The sequence below is a fragment of the Scyliorhinus torazame genome, chromosome 13 (genome assembly GCF_047496885.1).
Source record: "Scyliorhinus torazame isolate Kashiwa2021f chromosome 13, sScyTor2.1, whole genome shotgun sequence".
Classification (NCBI taxonomy): Eukaryota; Metazoa; Chordata; class Chondrichthyes; order Carcharhiniformes; family Scyliorhinidae; genus Scyliorhinus; species Scyliorhinus torazame.
The window spans coordinates 168,740,647-168,757,994 of NC_092719.1; the positions used below are offsets into that span (position 1 = coordinate 168,740,647).

The 17,348-nt window shown below is 49.2% G+C and overlaps 1 protein-coding gene across 3 annotated transcripts in view; it reads left to right on the forward strand.

The window, feature by feature from the left end:
* Nucleotides 1-17,348, forward strand: part of LOC140388354 (protein FAM3C-like) — a 91,851-nt gene that overhangs the window by 25,604 nt on the left and 48,899 nt on the right. For 2 of the 3 annotated variants that reach the window (XM_072472376.1, XM_072472377.1), the window contains exon 3: nucleotides 13,559-13,666. The exons of the other annotated variant lie outside the window; for it this stretch is intronic. In XM_072472376.1, coding sequence (XP_072328477.1) covers nucleotides 13,559-13,666 — 108 coding nt within the window. The remainder of the gene's footprint in view (nucleotides 1-13,558; nucleotides 13,667-17,348) is intronic. 3 annotated transcript variants of the gene reach the window in all.

Genomic DNA, 17,348 nt, shown 5'->3' on the forward strand with positions numbered 1-17,348 from the left:
TTCATGAGCTATGTTTGAGCGAGAGGTAGGATATTCAAGGAAATACAGTTCAACAATGTGTGGAGACTATTTTTAGCAAATATTCTGGACCATACCACCTGTTACTTAATTTGTCGTGTCAAATTGTTTTTGAGAACTGAAGAGAAACATACTGATATATTAAAAGATAAGGAATTGGAACAAGAGACTCCAGCATGGAATGTGCAGGTAGATTTAATCAGTTTACTGGAGGATCGATTCAGATTAGAAAGTGGCAATGAGTTTTATTAAACATTAATTAGGAGGGACAGAAGAAGGCATTAAAAGTGTGGTAATATGTTACGTGACAACGTGGCTGTTGACAAGGAACTTCAGAGTAAACATCCAGGATCAGTTAGATGGTAAATAACAAATGATAAAGTGATGAATGGGCATACACAGAGGCCCAGGATAGGAAGATCTGAATTGTGGAGCGCAGTAATTAAATCTATCCTAAATGAACTGAAATTAAGTTTTGGACTTGCGAGGAGATAAATTCACAAACGCATTTTACACAGAATGTTAGTGGAGAGAAAGTAGAGAGGCCAATCGAGTGTTGCAATACCTGAAGATTGTAGAATATTTACCATTGCTATGTCATTAGATTTGAATAAGGAAAACACAATTGATTATCCAGATTTCAAGCAAGCTAATTTTAACTGAAAAGAGTTAAAATTGAGTGAGTTAATTGGAAAATTATACAGATGAAGATAAGAACTACAAATCGAGGGAATTTAGATTGTGTGTATCAGAATATTTATTGCAGTGTTTAACAACAGCAAAGTGTACCAAATAATGCAGTTAACATGTGGGTGGAATATCCCAAGGTGCTCACAGGGACCTTAGTAAACAGAAATTAGCACTGGACCCAAAGGAGAAATTAAGAAAGTTGACTAAAGGCTTGGTCATAGTTTTAAGGAATAGGAGAGATGAAGATGTTTTGGGGAGGGGGTTCAGAGCTTCGGACCTCAGCAGCTGAAGGTTCACCAGCAATGGTGGAGGAGTCTAGGAAAGGGAAATAAAAAGTTATTTGACTGGGGTAGAAAAATAAATGGAAATGAGATGGAATAAGCTCAGGTCTGGAGCAGCAGTCAGAACACACATGTGAATGGACACAGGAAAACTCAAGTTATACTGGAAATAAAAACAGAAAGTGCAGAAAATCTCAACAGGTCTGGTAACATCTGTGCAGAGAGAAATAGAACTAATGTTTAGAGTCCAAAAAATTACATGTAATTACATGTAAGCGGCACGGTGGCACAGTGATTAACACTGCTGCCTCATATCACCAGGGACCCAGGTTCAATTCCAGCCTTGGGCCACAGTTTGTGTGGAGTTTGCACGTTCTCCCCGTGGGTTTCCTCAGAGTTCTCTGGTTTCCTCTCACAGTCCAAAGATGTGCAGGTTAGTTAGATTGCATGTAATGTCCTTGTAATTTTTTGGACTCTAACTATTAGTTCTATTTCTCTCTCCACAGATGTTACCAGATCTGTTGAGATTTTCCAGCACTTTCTGTTTTTATTTCCAGTATAACTTGAGTTTTCCTGTGTCCATTCACATGTGTGTTCTGACTGCTGCTCCAGACCTGAACTTATTCCATCCCATTTCCAATTGTTTTTGGATGCTAAATTGCCTCTTAGTATCCAAATGTTAGATGGGGATAATGGGAAGGGTTACTCAGAGAGTTGGTGCAGACTCGATGGGTAAATGGCCTCCTTTTGCACTGTAGGGATTCTAAGATTCTATGATGCTAATTAGCATGTCCATCTGTTATGGGCCTGGACCAGAACCTCAATTTTGGTTTAAAACCCCAGATTAGAACGCAACTATTTGCAATTGGTAAAACTGTGAGGAAATGTTACTGCACCATAGGATAACACTGAGCAGTAGCCAGCTTTTGTATTAAAACAAACTTTAATTAGAACATAGAATTAAGGGCATTAGCAACAAAGAAATGGCATTCTGGTTAACAGTTCTATCGTTTTAACTTGCTTCCTGATTCCTGCCTCTACATTCCAATTAAGCAACCCATATATTTCAAATACCACTTATGTATAAAGTTAACAACCAGGTTTTACTTGCTTATATTGGTGCAGAGTCCTTGGAGGGAGAAACCATTTTTTAAGGATCAAGCTGAAAACATTCTGCTCAGCTTAGAGCCCTGGTAAAAAAAGAACTTTTGTCCAGATAGACTTGGCCATCCCATTAGTTACACTAGCTGCACCCCAAAGCAGACAGCATTCATGTGGCTCTTGTTACAAGATGTCCCTTGATTTGTTTAACCAGGCTCAAACTGTTACAACATTACATTAGCTCTCTATCTACAAACAGGTACAATGTCCCCTGCAAAAATCATTGATTACCTCACTTTTAATCACAGCTCCCAGACATATTGTCTGTTAGCATTTTAAACTAGGTTTTAATAATAATACTGTAAAAATACAAACTATAAAATATGACAATTTTCTTAGATTCATCATACCTCACCTCATTAAAAAAAAAGAACCAGAAATATGAAAAGACGGCTTCATTTTCTGGAGCCTTGACAACATTAGATATTCTATTCTTCTCCCATTTCAAAGTCGTGATAGAGCATCTGCAATTATGTTCTCTCTTCCAACTACATGTATAATTTTTAAGTTGAATGGTTGTAGCAATAAGCTCCATCTAAACAGTCTTGCATTCAGATCTTTAAACTTCTGTAGAAACTTTAAGGGATTATGCTCGGTATAAATAATTGTCTCTGATGAATTGTTAGAAACATAAGTGTTAAGATACTGCAGCGCCAATATCAAACACAACATTTCTTTTTCTATTGTCACCTGTTCCTTTTGATGTGTATTCAGTTTCCTTGAAAAATAACGAACAGCCCTTTTTATCCCTTCGTCACCCTCTTGTTGTAAGATAGAACCAATGCCCATGGTACTTGCATCAATGGCCGCCTTAAATAGTTTGTCAAAATTAGATGTCATCAAAACTGGCACTGTGGTCAACAGAGTTTTCAAATTATCAAATGCCTCCTGACATTCTGACGTCCAATAAAATTTCCTCTTCTTTTTCAAAAGTTCAGTCAGTGGAGCAACCACACTGCTAAGATTTGGCATGAATTTTCTGTAGAAGCTACTCATGCCCAGAAATCTCAAAACTTCTCTTCTTGTTGACGATATAGGGAACTCCCCAATAGCTTTTGTTTTCACATTCCATGGGGCCATCTGACCATGTCCAACAGTATGGCCTAAGAATGTGATTTGAGCTTTCGCAAACTCACTTTTAGTCAAGTTTATCACCAAACCAACCTCTTCTAGTCGATTGAACGATTCCTTCAAATGTTCCAAATGCTCCTTTCATGTTTGACTGAACACCATCAAATTATCTATGTACTTTGCACAATTCTTTAGTCCAGAAATCACCTCATAGGTTAGTCTTTGGAATGTCACTGGTGAATTTTTCATCCCAAACGGCACAACTTTAAACTGGTTCAGACCATTTGGTAATGCAAAAGCTGAAACCTCCTTCGCCCTTTTTGATAAAGGTATTTGCCAGTTTAGTAGGTCAATTTTAGTAATGAAATTTGCTAGCCCCATCTCTTCAATACAGTCCTTTCCAAATGAGGACGAGGATACGAATCTGATTTTGTCACTGCATTAATTGTCTGATAATCTACACAGAATTGTTGCATTCCATCTGGTTTTGGAACCATCACAATAGAAGAGCTCCAACTACTGCAACTCACTTCAATAGTATCATTCTTAAGCACGCTTTCAATATCCTTCTGAATCTGTGATAACCTAAGTGGATTCAGTCTATATGGTTGCTGCCTCATTTTGTTTCCTACATCATGTATAATTACTTCTGTACTTCCTAGTTTGTTCCCACATATAGCTCCACGTGGTTGTACTAGCTCTTTCGGGTCATTCTGATTTTTCTTAGGAAGGTACCTCAGTAATTTTTATCTCTATTTTTTATTACTTCCTCATTGTCAAATCCAATTTGAGAAATGTCCACTTCCGAATCCTCTGGGCTTATCTCTTCTCCCTGAGTTAGAACTACCAACACCACCTCCTGCTTTCCTTCCCCATCAAAATACCTTTTGAGCATACTAACATGACACACTCTGAATTTTCCTTCTATTTGATATTCTTATCACATAATTCACCTCACTCGATTTCCTTTCAATACAATAATAATCATTATTATTGTCACAAGTAGGCTTAAATTAACACTGCAATGAAGCCACTGTGAAAATCCCCCAGTCGCCGCATTCCGGCGCCTGTTTCAGGTACACTGAGGGAGAATTCCGAACGCCCAATTCGCCTAACAGCACGTCTTTCGGGACTTGTGAGAGGAAACCAGAGCAGCCGGCGGAAACCCACACAGACACGGGAAGAACATGCAGACTCCGCATAGCCAGTGACCCAAGCCGGGAATCGAACCTGGGACACTGGCGCTGTGAAGCAGCAATGCTAGGCACGGTGAAGCAACAGTGTTCACCACTGTGCTACCGTGCTGTCCAATTTGGTAAGGACTACTAAATCATGCTTTTAAGAGGTTATGTACCACTGGTAGTAACATGAATACTTGTTTTTGATTTCTTATCGCCTCTTTTTTCCTCACATGCTGTGACACTTTTAATTGCTTCCTAGCCCACGCGCCAGCCCTAATTAATAATCTTGCCCTAAAAGTTTGATACAAAGTCCAAAACTGTCGTCTCGGAATGCTGACTCACCGATTTCTCCTTAACTAATTTAAGTAGTCCTCTTACCTCATGATCAAAAATCAATTTGAATTGACTGAATTTATGAAATATACAATATTCTTATATTCATCACACATCAAACAATTATTGTCCATGTTCAGAGCTAAGTTTGACAGGTGAAAGCATTCCAGAAGCTATTTGAAGGATAGAGTATTGGAGGATGTACTAATGGAGACATTTCCATGGGAATGAAGCTAGTGCAGAATCAGTTGCTGGTCACAAGACACAGACAGTGGTGAATCTCCAAGAAGCAGAGAAATGTTTTCAGCCCAGGAGAGTAAATCTGTATCAAGGAAGAAGAACGTAGCTGTGGTAAACCACTGTATTGTATTGTACTGTTGTATTGTTACATGCCTGAGCTTGTCCCTTCTGACTCCGACCCACTGTAGTATATAATATGTGTATTGTGGTAAACTGCCACTGTATTATATGTAATGTGGTAAACCATTGCCTGCTGGCTCCGCCCCCCCTCGGGCTCGGTATAAAGGTGGCTAGTCTCCGCCGCTGCCTCGTTCAGGAACCAAAGCCAGGAGGCTTTCTGTTTAGTTTATTAAAGCCTCAGTTATGTTCACCACTCGTCGTGTGTTCATTGATAGCATATCAATTTAATAAACTAAACTACTAAGATGAATTCATCGCTCAAGCCTGACCGCCTGGAGCTGGACCCGCAGGCAGCCGATGCCACTGCAACATTTGAGCACTGGCTAAGCTGTTTCGAAGCGTACCTCGGATCTTCCACCGAAGACTTCACCGACCACCAAAAGAAGCAGATCCTCAACGGACGGGTGAGCCCGCAAGTCTTTCTTCTCATCAGGGATGCCCCCTCGTTTACAGAGGCAAAAATGTTGCTGAAGGGACAATATGTGAAGTCTGTAAACAAGGTGTATGCTAGGCACCTTCTTGCCACGAGACGACAACGCCCTGGGGAATCACTAGCAGAATTCCTGCATGCCTTGCGGGTACTCAGCCGGAACTGTGACTGCCAGGCGGTATCGGCTACCCAACACGCGGAGATGTTGATCAGGGACGCATATGTCGCGTGCATGAAATCGAGCTACATCCGCCAGCGATTGCTAGAAGGGTGTACACTCGGCCTCCCAGAGACAGTGCAGCTCTCAAACTCGCTGGAGGTGGCCTTCCAGAACATGGAGACCTACACCTCCGACCGCGTGACACCCTCGTGGACCTCGTGGGCGCCGCCATCATCCGACCCAAGTGCGGCGCAAGCCTGTGCCGCGCAGCAGCCGCCAACGCCAGAAGCCCGAAGTGCTACTTTTGCGGCCAGGGTAAGCATCCTAGACAACGCTGCCCTGCACGGAACACGACTTGCAGAGGGTGTGGGAGGAAGGGCCACTTTGCGAAAGCCTGCCAGGCCCGATCTCTCCCTAAAACTTCTAGGCCCAGCAGAGCTGCCTGCTGCCTGTTGGGGCCGCCCCCAGGTGCCGCGCCACCCGCCATGTGCGACCCGTGGGTGCCGCCATCTTCGCCGCCATCTTCGATCTCGCCCACCACGTGCGACCCATGGGGGCCGCCATCTTTGACGCCATCTCCGATGCCACCCGCCAGGTGCGACCCATTGGGGCCGCCACCTTGGGACCACTCCGCAGCCTCCCGGGAGCCCAGCTCACCCTGGCGTACACTGGCCGCCGCTACCTCCAACCGGCCTACCCATCACCTTCCGAACCTCGCCTCCATCACACTCGACCAGTCCCGGTCTCATCACCTCACAAAATCTACGATGACCGTCCGGATCAACGGGCACAAGACGGCCTTCCTTTTCGACTCCGGGAGCACAGACAGCTTCATACACCCAGATACGGTAAGGCGCTACTCCCTCCTAATTTTACTTGCGAGCCAAAAAATCTCCCTGGCTTCCGGATCACATTCAGTAGAAATCCAGGGGTACTGTGTCGCGATCCTTACTGTACAAGGCGTAGAGTACACTAACTTCAAACTCGACGTCCTTCCCCATCTCTGCGCTTCCAATGCCACCTCCAAAGCCTTACTTTAAAGTTTGGTGGACCCCTGCCCCCCTTCACCGTCTGTAGCCTCGCGACCCTTAAGGTCGCCCCACCCTCGCTCTTCGCTAACCTCACCCAGGACTGTAAGCCCGTCGCTACAGAAGCAGAAGATTCAGTACTCGGGACAGGGACTTTATCAGGTTGGAGGTCCAGCGACACCTACAAGAGGGGATCATTGAGGCTAGTACCAGCCCCTAGAGAGCCCAAGTGGTGATCGTCAAGACTGGGAAGAAGCACCGGATGGTCATCGACTACAGTCAGACCATCAACCGGTACATGCAGCTCGATGCGTACCCCCTCCCCCGCATATCTGACATGGTCAACCAGATTGCGCAGTATCGAGTCTTCTCCACAGTTGACATGACGCCCGTGTACCACCAGCTCCCTATCCGCCCGGAGGACCGCCAATACACTGCCTTCGAGGCAGATGACCGCCTCTACCACTTCCTTAGGGTTTCGTTCGGCGTCACCAATGGGGCCTCGGTCTTCCAACGAGAAATTGGCCGAATGGTCGACCAGTACGGGCTGCAGCCCACGTTCCCGTACTTAGATGATGTCACCATCTGCAGCCATGACCAGCAGGACCATGACGAAAACCTTTGGCACTTCCTCCACACCGCTAAACTCCTGAACCTCACCTAATAAGGAAAATGCGTTTTCCACACAACCCGCCTAGCCATCCTTGGCTACGTTGTGGAAAACGGAGTCCTAGGGCCCGACCCCGACCGCATACGCCCCCACCTGGAACTCCCCCTCCCCCACTGCCCCAAGGCCCTGAAGGGATGCGTGGGGTTCTTCTCTTACTATGCCCAGTGGGTCACCAATTATGCGGACAAGGCCCGTCCACTTATTAAATCCACCATTTTTCCCCTGACAGCTGAGGCCCACCTGGCCTTTAACCGCATCAAGGCAGACATTGCCAAAGCCGCGATGCACGCTGTGGACGAGTCCATTCCGTTCTAGGTGGAGAGCGATGCGTCGGACTTTGCTCTGGCCGCTACCCTCAACCAGGTGGGCAGGCCTGTGGCTTTCTTCTCCCGTACCCTCCATGCCTCTGAAATCCGACACTCCTCCATCGAAAAGGAAGCCCAAGCCATTGTAGAAGCTGTGTGACATTGGAGGCATTACCTGGCCGGCAGGCGATTCACTCTCCTTACTGACCAACGGTCGGTTGCCTTCATGTTTAACAGTACACAGCGGGGCAAGATCAAGACGACAAGGTTCTGAGGTGGAGGATTGAGCTCTCCACCTACAACTACGACATCTTGTATCGACCTGGGACGCTCAATGAGCCCCCAGATGCCCTATCCCGTGGTACATGTGCCAGCGCACAAGTGGACTGACTCCGGGCCGTCCACAATGACCTCTGTCACCCGGGGGTGACCCGCTTTTTCCACTTTATTAAGGCTCGCATCTTGCCTTACTCCATCGAGGAGGTCAGGACTGTGACCAGGGACTGCCAGGTCTGCGCGGAGTGCAAACCGCACTTCTATCGGCCAGACAGAGCGCACCTGGTAAAGGCCTCTCGCCCCTTTGAGTGCCTCAGCATCGATTTCAAACGGCCCCTTCCCTCCACTGACCGTAACGTGTACTTCCTCAACATTGTTGATGAATAGCCTCTTTGCCATCCCATGCCCTGACATGACCTCTGCCACCGTCATCAAGGCCCTGCACAATCTTTTCACCTTGTTCGGGTTCCACCTACATCCCTAGCGATCGGGGTTCCTCCTTCGTGAGCGACAAGTTGCGTCAGTTCCTGCTCAGCAAGGGCATCGCCTCCAGCAGGGCGACCAGCTACAACCCCCGGGGCAACGGACAGGTGGAGAGGGAGAATGCGACGGACTGGAAGGCCATCCTCTGGCCCTATGGTCTAGACGTCTCCCAGTCTCCCGCTGGCAGGAGGTCCTCTCCGATGCGTTCCACTCCCTCCGGTCACTCCTGTGCACTGCCACCAACGAGACCCCTCACTAACGTATGTTTGCCTTCCCCTGGAAGTCCACCTCCGGGGTATCGCTCCCGTCCTGGCTGACAGTCCCAGGGCCCATCCTCCTCCAGAAGCATGCGAGGAGTCATAAATCAGATCCTCTCGTCGAGAAGGTCATGCTCCTCCATGCCAATCCACCAAATGCCTACATGGCACATCAGGACGGGCGACAGGACACAGTCTCCCTCCGGGATTTGGCACCTGCAGGTTCCCCAGCGACCAGCACCACCACCCCCGATCCTACACCGTCTCCCTCCACCATTACTCAGCTACTTCAGGGTCTGGCACCCGCAGGCCCACCAGCGGCCATCACCACCACCCCCGCCCACACACCGCCCCCCCCCCCCCCTCCACCGACTCAACTACTGGGTGAAGAAGAGGACAACACGCTCCCGGACGCGCAGGTCTCGACACCGGTGCCCACACCACAGCCGGGGCTGAGGCGATCACAGCGGAAGGTCAAGGCCCCCGACAGACTTGATCTTTAAGTCCACTTCACCCCAGCTGGACTCTTTTTTTAACAGGGGGTGAATGTGGTAAACCACTGTATTGTATTTTACTGTTGTATTGTTACATGCCTGGGCTTGTCCCTGCTGGCTCCGACCCACTGTAGTATATAATATGTGTATTGTGGTAAACTGCCACTGTATTATATGTAATGTGGTAAACTACTGCCTGCTGGCTCCGCCTCCCCTCCGGCTCGGTATAAAGGTGGCTAGTCTCCGCCGCTGCCTCAGTTCGGGATCCGAGGCCAGGTGGCTTTCTGTTTAGTTTATTAAAGCCTCAGTTATGTTCACCACTCGTCGTGTGTTCATTGATGGCATATCAGAGGCAGAAGCTGAAAAACCAGATGAACTGGTTTAAATCAGCGCCTGGTGAGAGTGGTGAGTGGGGTGAGGCAGTCCAGGCTGCATTTGCAACTGCCACTGAAACAGTAGCACATGCTCACTTGGCACCCATTTTGCCCACTGATGCAGATCTCTCAGCCCTGACATTATTGTGTTCCCATTGACTACCTCCACTCGGCAAACCAATGGGTGTGCCTTTCCCAATCCCCTCCGAGCTCCTCTCCCCACCCCTCACTGCTCTACAGCTGGCTCCTCTCTCGACCCCTCCCAAGTCCTCACTTTCCTGCTCAGAGCCCCTCTCCCAACCCCACACTGCCCCTTCCCCATCCATCACTGCCCCTCATTTCCTTACAGCCTCTCTCCTGACCCCTCAACAGCCCTTCCCCCAACCCCTGACTACCCCCTCCCCACCCGTCATTTCCCTTCTCCCAACCCCACACTGCCCCATTCCCGACTCCATAGCAGCTCCGCTCCCGACCCCTCATTGCCCGCTCAATGACCCACACCCAATCCATTGCTGCCGCTCTCCTGACCTCTGAGTGCCCCCACTTGCTGACCCTTTCCCTGTTCCTTGCTGCCACACTAACTACAACCGCCCAGTCCCTCGCTGCACTGTTAACTGGTCCCTCACTGCCCCCTCCCAATCCCTCACTGCCCTGCTCGCTGCTTGAAAGGATAGACAAGGTGGGTGCTGGTAAGATGGTTCCCTTGGTTGTGGGGACTAGAATTGGGGGCACAATTTCAAAATAAGGAGGAAGCCACTTAGGACTGAGATGAGGAGAAATTTCCTCACATAAAGGGTTGTGAATCTTTGGAATTCTTTACCCCTCAGGCTGTGGAAACTCAGCCATTGAGTATGTTTAAGGTAGAGATTGATAGATTTCTGATTAGCAGAAATGTAAAAGGTATTGGGTTATTGTGGGTAAAAGGCATTGAAGTGTCTGGTCAGCCATGATTATATTGAATGGAGGAGGAGGCTCGACGCACTGAATGGTCTACTCCTGCTCCCATGTTCCTCACCATCCCTCATTGCCCCCTCCCACCCCTCACTATCCCACTTACTGTCTACCCATCCCTTACTGCCCCACTCACTGACCCTTTCTCAACCCTCGCCACTGCACTAAGAGCCCCCTCCCGATCCCTCACTGTCCTGCTAACTGACCCCTCCCCACTGTTTACTGCCCCGCACACTGCCTCTCTCCCGACCCTTCAATACCCGACTCTTCCCTTCCTGACTCCTCACTATCCTATTCACTCACCCTTTTCCTAACTTTCACTACTCCCTGCTGCACCCTCGCTGCCCTTGTTCTGACCCTGCACTGTCCCCTTCCCACCCCTCACTGCTCACTCACTGACCCCATAAAACCCATTGCTGCCCCTCACCCAACACCTCACTGCTCTGCTCACTGACCCCTCACTCTCCTGCTCGCTGACCCTTTCCTGAACCCTCACTCTCCTGCTTGCTGACCATTTCCTGACCCCTCACTCTCCTGTTCGCTGACCCTTTCCTGACCCCTCACTCTCCTGCTCGCTGACCCTTTCCTGAACCCTCACTCTCCTGCTCACTGACCCTTTCCTGACCCCTCACTCTCCTGCTCGCTGACCCTTTCCTGAACCCTCACTCTCCTGCTCACTGACCCTTTCCTGACCTTACACTCTCCTGCTCGCTGACCCTTTCCTGACCCCTCTCCTGCTCGCTGACCCTTTCCTGACCCCTCACTCTCCTGCTCGCTGACCCTTTCCTGACCTTTCACTCTCCTGCTCGCTGACCCTTTCCTGACCCCTCACTCTCCTGCTCGCTGACCCTTTCCTGACCCCTCACTCTCCTGCTCGCTGACCCTTTCCTGACCCCCACCCTCCTGCTCGCTGACCCTTTCCTGAACCCTCACTCTCCTGCTCGCTGACCCTTTCCTGACCCCTCACTCTCCTGCTCGCTGACCCTTTCCTGAACCCTCACTGGCCCACTTGCTGACCCTTTCTGATTCCTGTCTGCTGCACAGACTGTCCCCTCCCGACACCTCACTGCCCTGCTCACTGGCACTTTCCCAATCCTTCTCTCCCCCCCTGCCAGCCCAGGACCAGCGAGGGGTCGGGCGAGGTGCAGAGAGGTGTCGGGAGGGGGGCAGCGAGTGTGCAGGAAGGGACAGTGAGTGGTCGGGAGAGGGGCAGCGAGGGGCCGGGAGAGGGGCAGCGAGGGGTCGGGAGAGGGGCAGCGAGGGGTCGAGAAAGGGGGAGAGAGGGCCGGAAAGGTGGCAGTGCGGTAGCGAGGGGCCGGGAGTGGGGGGGGTTGCGGCAGTGAGGGGTCGGGAAAAGGGCAGAGGGGGCCGGGAGAGGGGGGCAGAGGGGGCCAGGAGAGGGGGGCCGAGGGGGCCGGGAGAGGGGGAGAGTGTGGCAGCGAGGGACTAGGACAGGGGCAGCGAGGGGCCGGGAAAGGGGCAAAGGGGTTTTGGAGAGGGACAGCGAGAGCCAGGAGAGGGGCAGAGGGGGCCGGGAGAGGGTGGCAGAGGGGGCCGGGAGAGGGGGGCAGAGGGGACTGGGAGAGGGGGGCAGTGCGATAGGGAGGGGCCGGGAGAGGGGCAGCGAGGGGTCGGGAGAGGGACAGCGAGGTGTCGGGAGAATTTACTGATCAACCATCCTACATTCATGTCTAAATTATTTATATAAACCACAAATAGCAAGGACCCCAACAGTGATTCCTTTGGGACCTCACAGGCTTCCAGTTAGAAAAACACCTTATCGACCATCACCCTCTGCTTCCTGCCACTCAGCCAATTCTGGATCCAATTTTCCAAATTTCCTTGGATCCCATGGGTTCTTACCTTTGCTATCAGTCTCCCATGTGGGACCTTCTTGAAAGCCTTCCTGAAGTCCAATTAGACTATGTCAAATGCATTGCACTCATCTATACACCTGGTCACCTCTTTGAAAAATTCAATCTCGTTGACCTCCCCTTAACAAAACCAAGCTGATGTTCTTAATGAATCCCCGCCTCTCCAAATGCAGATTAATTCTGTCTCTCAGAATTGCTTCCAATAGTTTCCCCACCACTTCAGGTTAGACTGACTGCCCAGTAGTTTCCTAGTTTATCCCTTCCTCCCTAATGGTACCCCATTGGCTATCCTCCAGTCCTCCGGCACCTCTCCTGTGAGGTACCTCTTCCATAGAGGAATTGAAAATTATTGCCAGCATCCCTGCTATTTCCTCCCTTGCCTCATTCAATAGCCTGGGGAACATTTCATCTGGCCCTGGGGATCTGTCTACTTTTAAGTCTGTCAGACCACTCAGAACCTCCCCTCTGTTGATTTGTTTAATTTTATCACCGACCTCCTCCCTGATTTCCATATCCACACCATCCTTCTCACTGGTGAACACCAACACAAATTAATTTAGAACCCTACTTACATCCTCCGGATGCACACACGAATTACCACTGTGGCTTTTAATGGGCCCTACTCTTTCTCGAGTTATCCTTTTATCCTTAATGTACTTGTAAAACTATTTCGGATTTTCCTTTATTTTGCCTGTCAGTATCCTTTCATGTGCCCTTTTTGCTGTCTAATTTGCTTTTTAAGTTCCCTCTTGCACATTCTATATGCCTCTAGGGCTTCTGCTGTTATGAGCTCTCGATATCTGCCATAAGTCTCCTTTTTCCGTATATCCCTCAATATTCAAGGTTCACTGGATTTGTTGTTCCCTCCCTTTTTCCTTATTGGAACATGTTGACCCTGCACTCTCCCTATTTCCTTCTTGAATGCATCGCAGTTAGAATCCTAGAATCAGGAGGGGGACTTCAAACAGTGGAAGAGAGGAGATAACGGATAGCCAAGGAGAGCGGTGCACATTAAGGAGCTCCGTAGGGAGTTGACCACCCTGAAACTATCCTACCAACAATAAAGTTCAATTGTAATGCTATTTCCATGTTATCTTACAGCTTTGCTACGTGGTATAGTGGTGCTGCTCGTCAGTGTTCTGACATTGTTTTTGGCAAGTAGATTTGTGAGTTCTGAAAGAAAACTGAATGGAGTGAAGTATTTAGCAGGTATGGACACTGAGTTTAATATTTCTTTTTTTTTAATGTATTTTATTACAAACATGTATCAACGCCTGTTACAGCAAATAAACACCCCGGGAAACATACTTCCCAACAATCAACTATACAGTCAGTATTGACTTTTCCCCTTTTTCACCCCCCACCCCCCTCCCCCACCCCCCCTGCGACGAACATGGTCACAAACATCCCCCACCTTTTCTCAAATTCCCCTGCTGAGCCCCTTAACTCATACTTTGTCTTCTCTAACCGCAGGAAGTCATACAGGTCACCCAACCAAGCTGCTACCACCGGTGGCGATGCCGACTGCCACTCCCGCAAAATTCGCCTTCGTGCAATTAGAGAGGCGAAAGCAACGACATCGGCCGTCCTCCTCTCCATGAGCTCCGGCTTCTCTGAAACCCAAATATCGCCACCAAAAGGTCCGGGTCCACCTCCTCCTCCACTATCCTGACTAAGACCGCAAACACTCCCACCCAGAATCTTCCCAATTTTTCGCAACCCCAAAACATGTGCGCATGATTTGCTGGCCCCCGCCCACACCTCTCACACTCATCTGCTACCCCCTGAAAGAACCCACTCATTCTCACCCGAGTCATATGCACCCTGTGCACCACCTTAAATTGTATCAGGCTCATCCTTGCACAAGAGGAGGTCCCGTTTACCCTTCGCAGTGCCTCACTCCATACTCCCCAATTGATCTCCGCTCCCAACTCTGCTTCCCATTTCTCCTTGGTCTTCACCACCCGCTCACCCCCCTGCTCCCCCAGCCACTTGTATATATCCCCAATTCTTCCCTCCCCTTCCAGTCGTTCCAGCAGGGGTATCCCGGCAACCCAGAGAATCCCCTCCAGATTTTTTGCGCAAAATCCCTAACCTGCAGAGACCTGAACTCACTACCCCTTGACAGATCTACCCTCTCCCTTAGCTGCTCCAGAGCCCCCCTCCCCCCTCATAATCTCCCGCCACTCCGCCGACCCCCTGAGAGCCATCGCTAACGGCTCTATGGCCAGCGCAAACTGCAACAGTGACAGTGGGCACCCCTGCCTCGTATCCTTGTGTAAGTCAAAGCTTTGTGAGCTCATATCATTCGTCCTCACCCTCGCTCTTGGTGCCACATACAGCAACCACACCCATGTCACAAATCTCAGCGCAAACCCAAGCTTTCCCAAAACTTCGAACAAGTACTGCCACTTCACCCAATCAAATGCCTTCTCCGCGTCCATGGACACCACCACCTCCGGTACCAGAGCCCCCGACGGATTCCACCACATTCAACAGCCGTCTTATATTACTCGCGAGCTGCCTGCCCTTCACGAAGCCTGTTTGATCTTTTGCAACCACCCCCGGGACACAGTCCTCCATCCTCCCCACCAACACCTTCGCCAATACTTTCATATCCGTGTTCAATAATGATGAAATGAAATGAAAATGAAAATCGCTTATTGTCACAAGTAGGCTTCAAATGAAGTTACTGTGAAAAGCCCCTAGTCGCCACATTGCAGCGCCTGTTCGGGGAGGCTGGTCCGGGAATTGAACTGTGCTGCTGGCCTGCCTTGGTCTGCTTTAAAAGCCAGCTCTTTAGCCCTGTGCCAAACCAGCCCCTGATATGGGCCTATACGACCCACATTCCACCGGACCCTTCCCTTTTTTGGGGATTAATGTGATTACTGCCTGCATCATCGTCTCCGGCAACTCCCCCTTCTCCAGTGCTTCATTAAACTCCCCCAACAGATGTGGTGCCAGGTCCGCCGCGAATTCCTTGTAAAATTCCGCTGGGTACCCATCCGGCCCAGGGGCAGTCCCCGACTTCATAACCCTGCTACTATCCAGCATCTCCCTCAGCCCCAGGGGCTCCTCCAACGTCTGCCTCTTTGCTTCCTCCACCTGGGGAAATTCCAGCTCATCCAGAAACCGCCCCATGTCCCACTCCTCTCCCCCCGGGTCCGCCTCGTAAAGTCCCTGGTTATACTCTCTAAATGCCTCATTTATCTTCCCTGGCTCCGGCACCACATCCCCAGCCGAGTTTAATATTTCTAATATTAATTGGTGAAAAGCAGAGGTAACACATGCTCTAGGAAATATTTACTTCATCCTGTCAGCAGCAGTAGGTGTTTGGTTTGCCCAAGGCTGGAAGTCGATGTATTTATCTGGACGATGGTTTGGGAATTTTGGCAAAGAAAACCTATTCAGGCAAAATCTGAAATTAGATCAAAGAGATTGCCCAGCAATTCAGGCGGCACCAGCAAGAGTGAGTTGTGTTAACGTTGTCAACACAAGATTCAGAAAGAATGTTCCCGATGATGGGGGACTCCAGAACTAGGGGTCATAGCTTGAGGATAAGGGGTAAACCTTTTAGGACTGAGGTGAGGAGAAATTTCTTCACCCAGAGCGGGATCAAGGTACGGGCAGCATGGTAGCATTGTGGATAGCACAATTGCTTCACAGCTCCAGGGTCCCAGGTTCGATTCCGGCTTGGGTCACTGTCTGTGCGGAGTCTGCACATCCTCCCCGTGTGTGCGTGGGTTTCCTCCGGGTGCTCCTGTTTCCTCCCACAGTCCAAAGATGTGCAGGTTAGGTGGATTGGCCATGATAAATTGCCCTTAGTGTCCAAAAATGCCCTTAGTGTTGGGTGGGGTTACTAGGTTATGGGGATAGGGTGGAGGTGTCGACCTTGGGTGGGGTGCTCTTTCCAAGAGCTGGTGCAGACTCGATGGGCCGAATGGCCTCCTTCTGCACTGTAAATTCTATGAAAACTATGAATAAACTTGATGATCAGCCATGATGAAAATGAATGACAGAGCAGGCTCGAAGGGACGAATGGCCTCCTCCTTCTATCTCCTAGGTTTCTCTGTTGTCGGAACTGTGATCTGTTGCTTTGGTTGTCATTTGGTTTTAATTTAGCCAAGAGTTCTGGATTCAAATAGAACCCCCAGCTATTGAGTAACAAAACCACGCAGTTCTGCATTGAGGGCAAGCTGCTACAATATTTAGTTTCACATCTGACCAGTCAACAGCTGGGGGCTTGACTTGTAGAAAATAACCCTTGACTTTGTCTGGTGCTTATCTTTGGGCATCGGGGAACAATTGCAGTTAAAAATTGTTTGAAGGAGTCTCAGCCCAGTTTTACGTAAATTTCCAATGCTGCCAGTAAGATCAGGAGTTAAATCCAGTTATACCCACTTTTTACAATTCACTTCCATGAAACTGTCCTACTTATTCATTGAAGCCAAAAAAATTAGGCGACATGTAAAATAGGCAATCTGCTCAGCAGCAGAGGAAAGATCAGTGCTTGTCTTGTACAGAATTTGAATATTGTTAAAAAAAGACATGTCACCTGACACTCAACAGGACAAAGGCAAGGCCTTGCCAACCAATCAGCATCCTTCTCTCATATAGTACAAGTTGTTCTGGTAGTTTGAAATTTGGTACTCTAGCAGTCCTGCTGCTGAAGTCTTTTGTCTTTCACACATCAGAACTCTCCTTTCATCAGTCAGAAAAAAATCACTCATATTCAGTTTTAAATCATTTCCCTTTTTGATGCGACCATCAATTCACACGAGACGGAGGGTTGAAGTGAACAGTGGTTTTAATCAGCGAAAACTGTGCCTGCCTGCGACTGCTCTGTACTGAGTGCCGCCTACAGGCGGCAGATCTATATACCTCCCCTGAG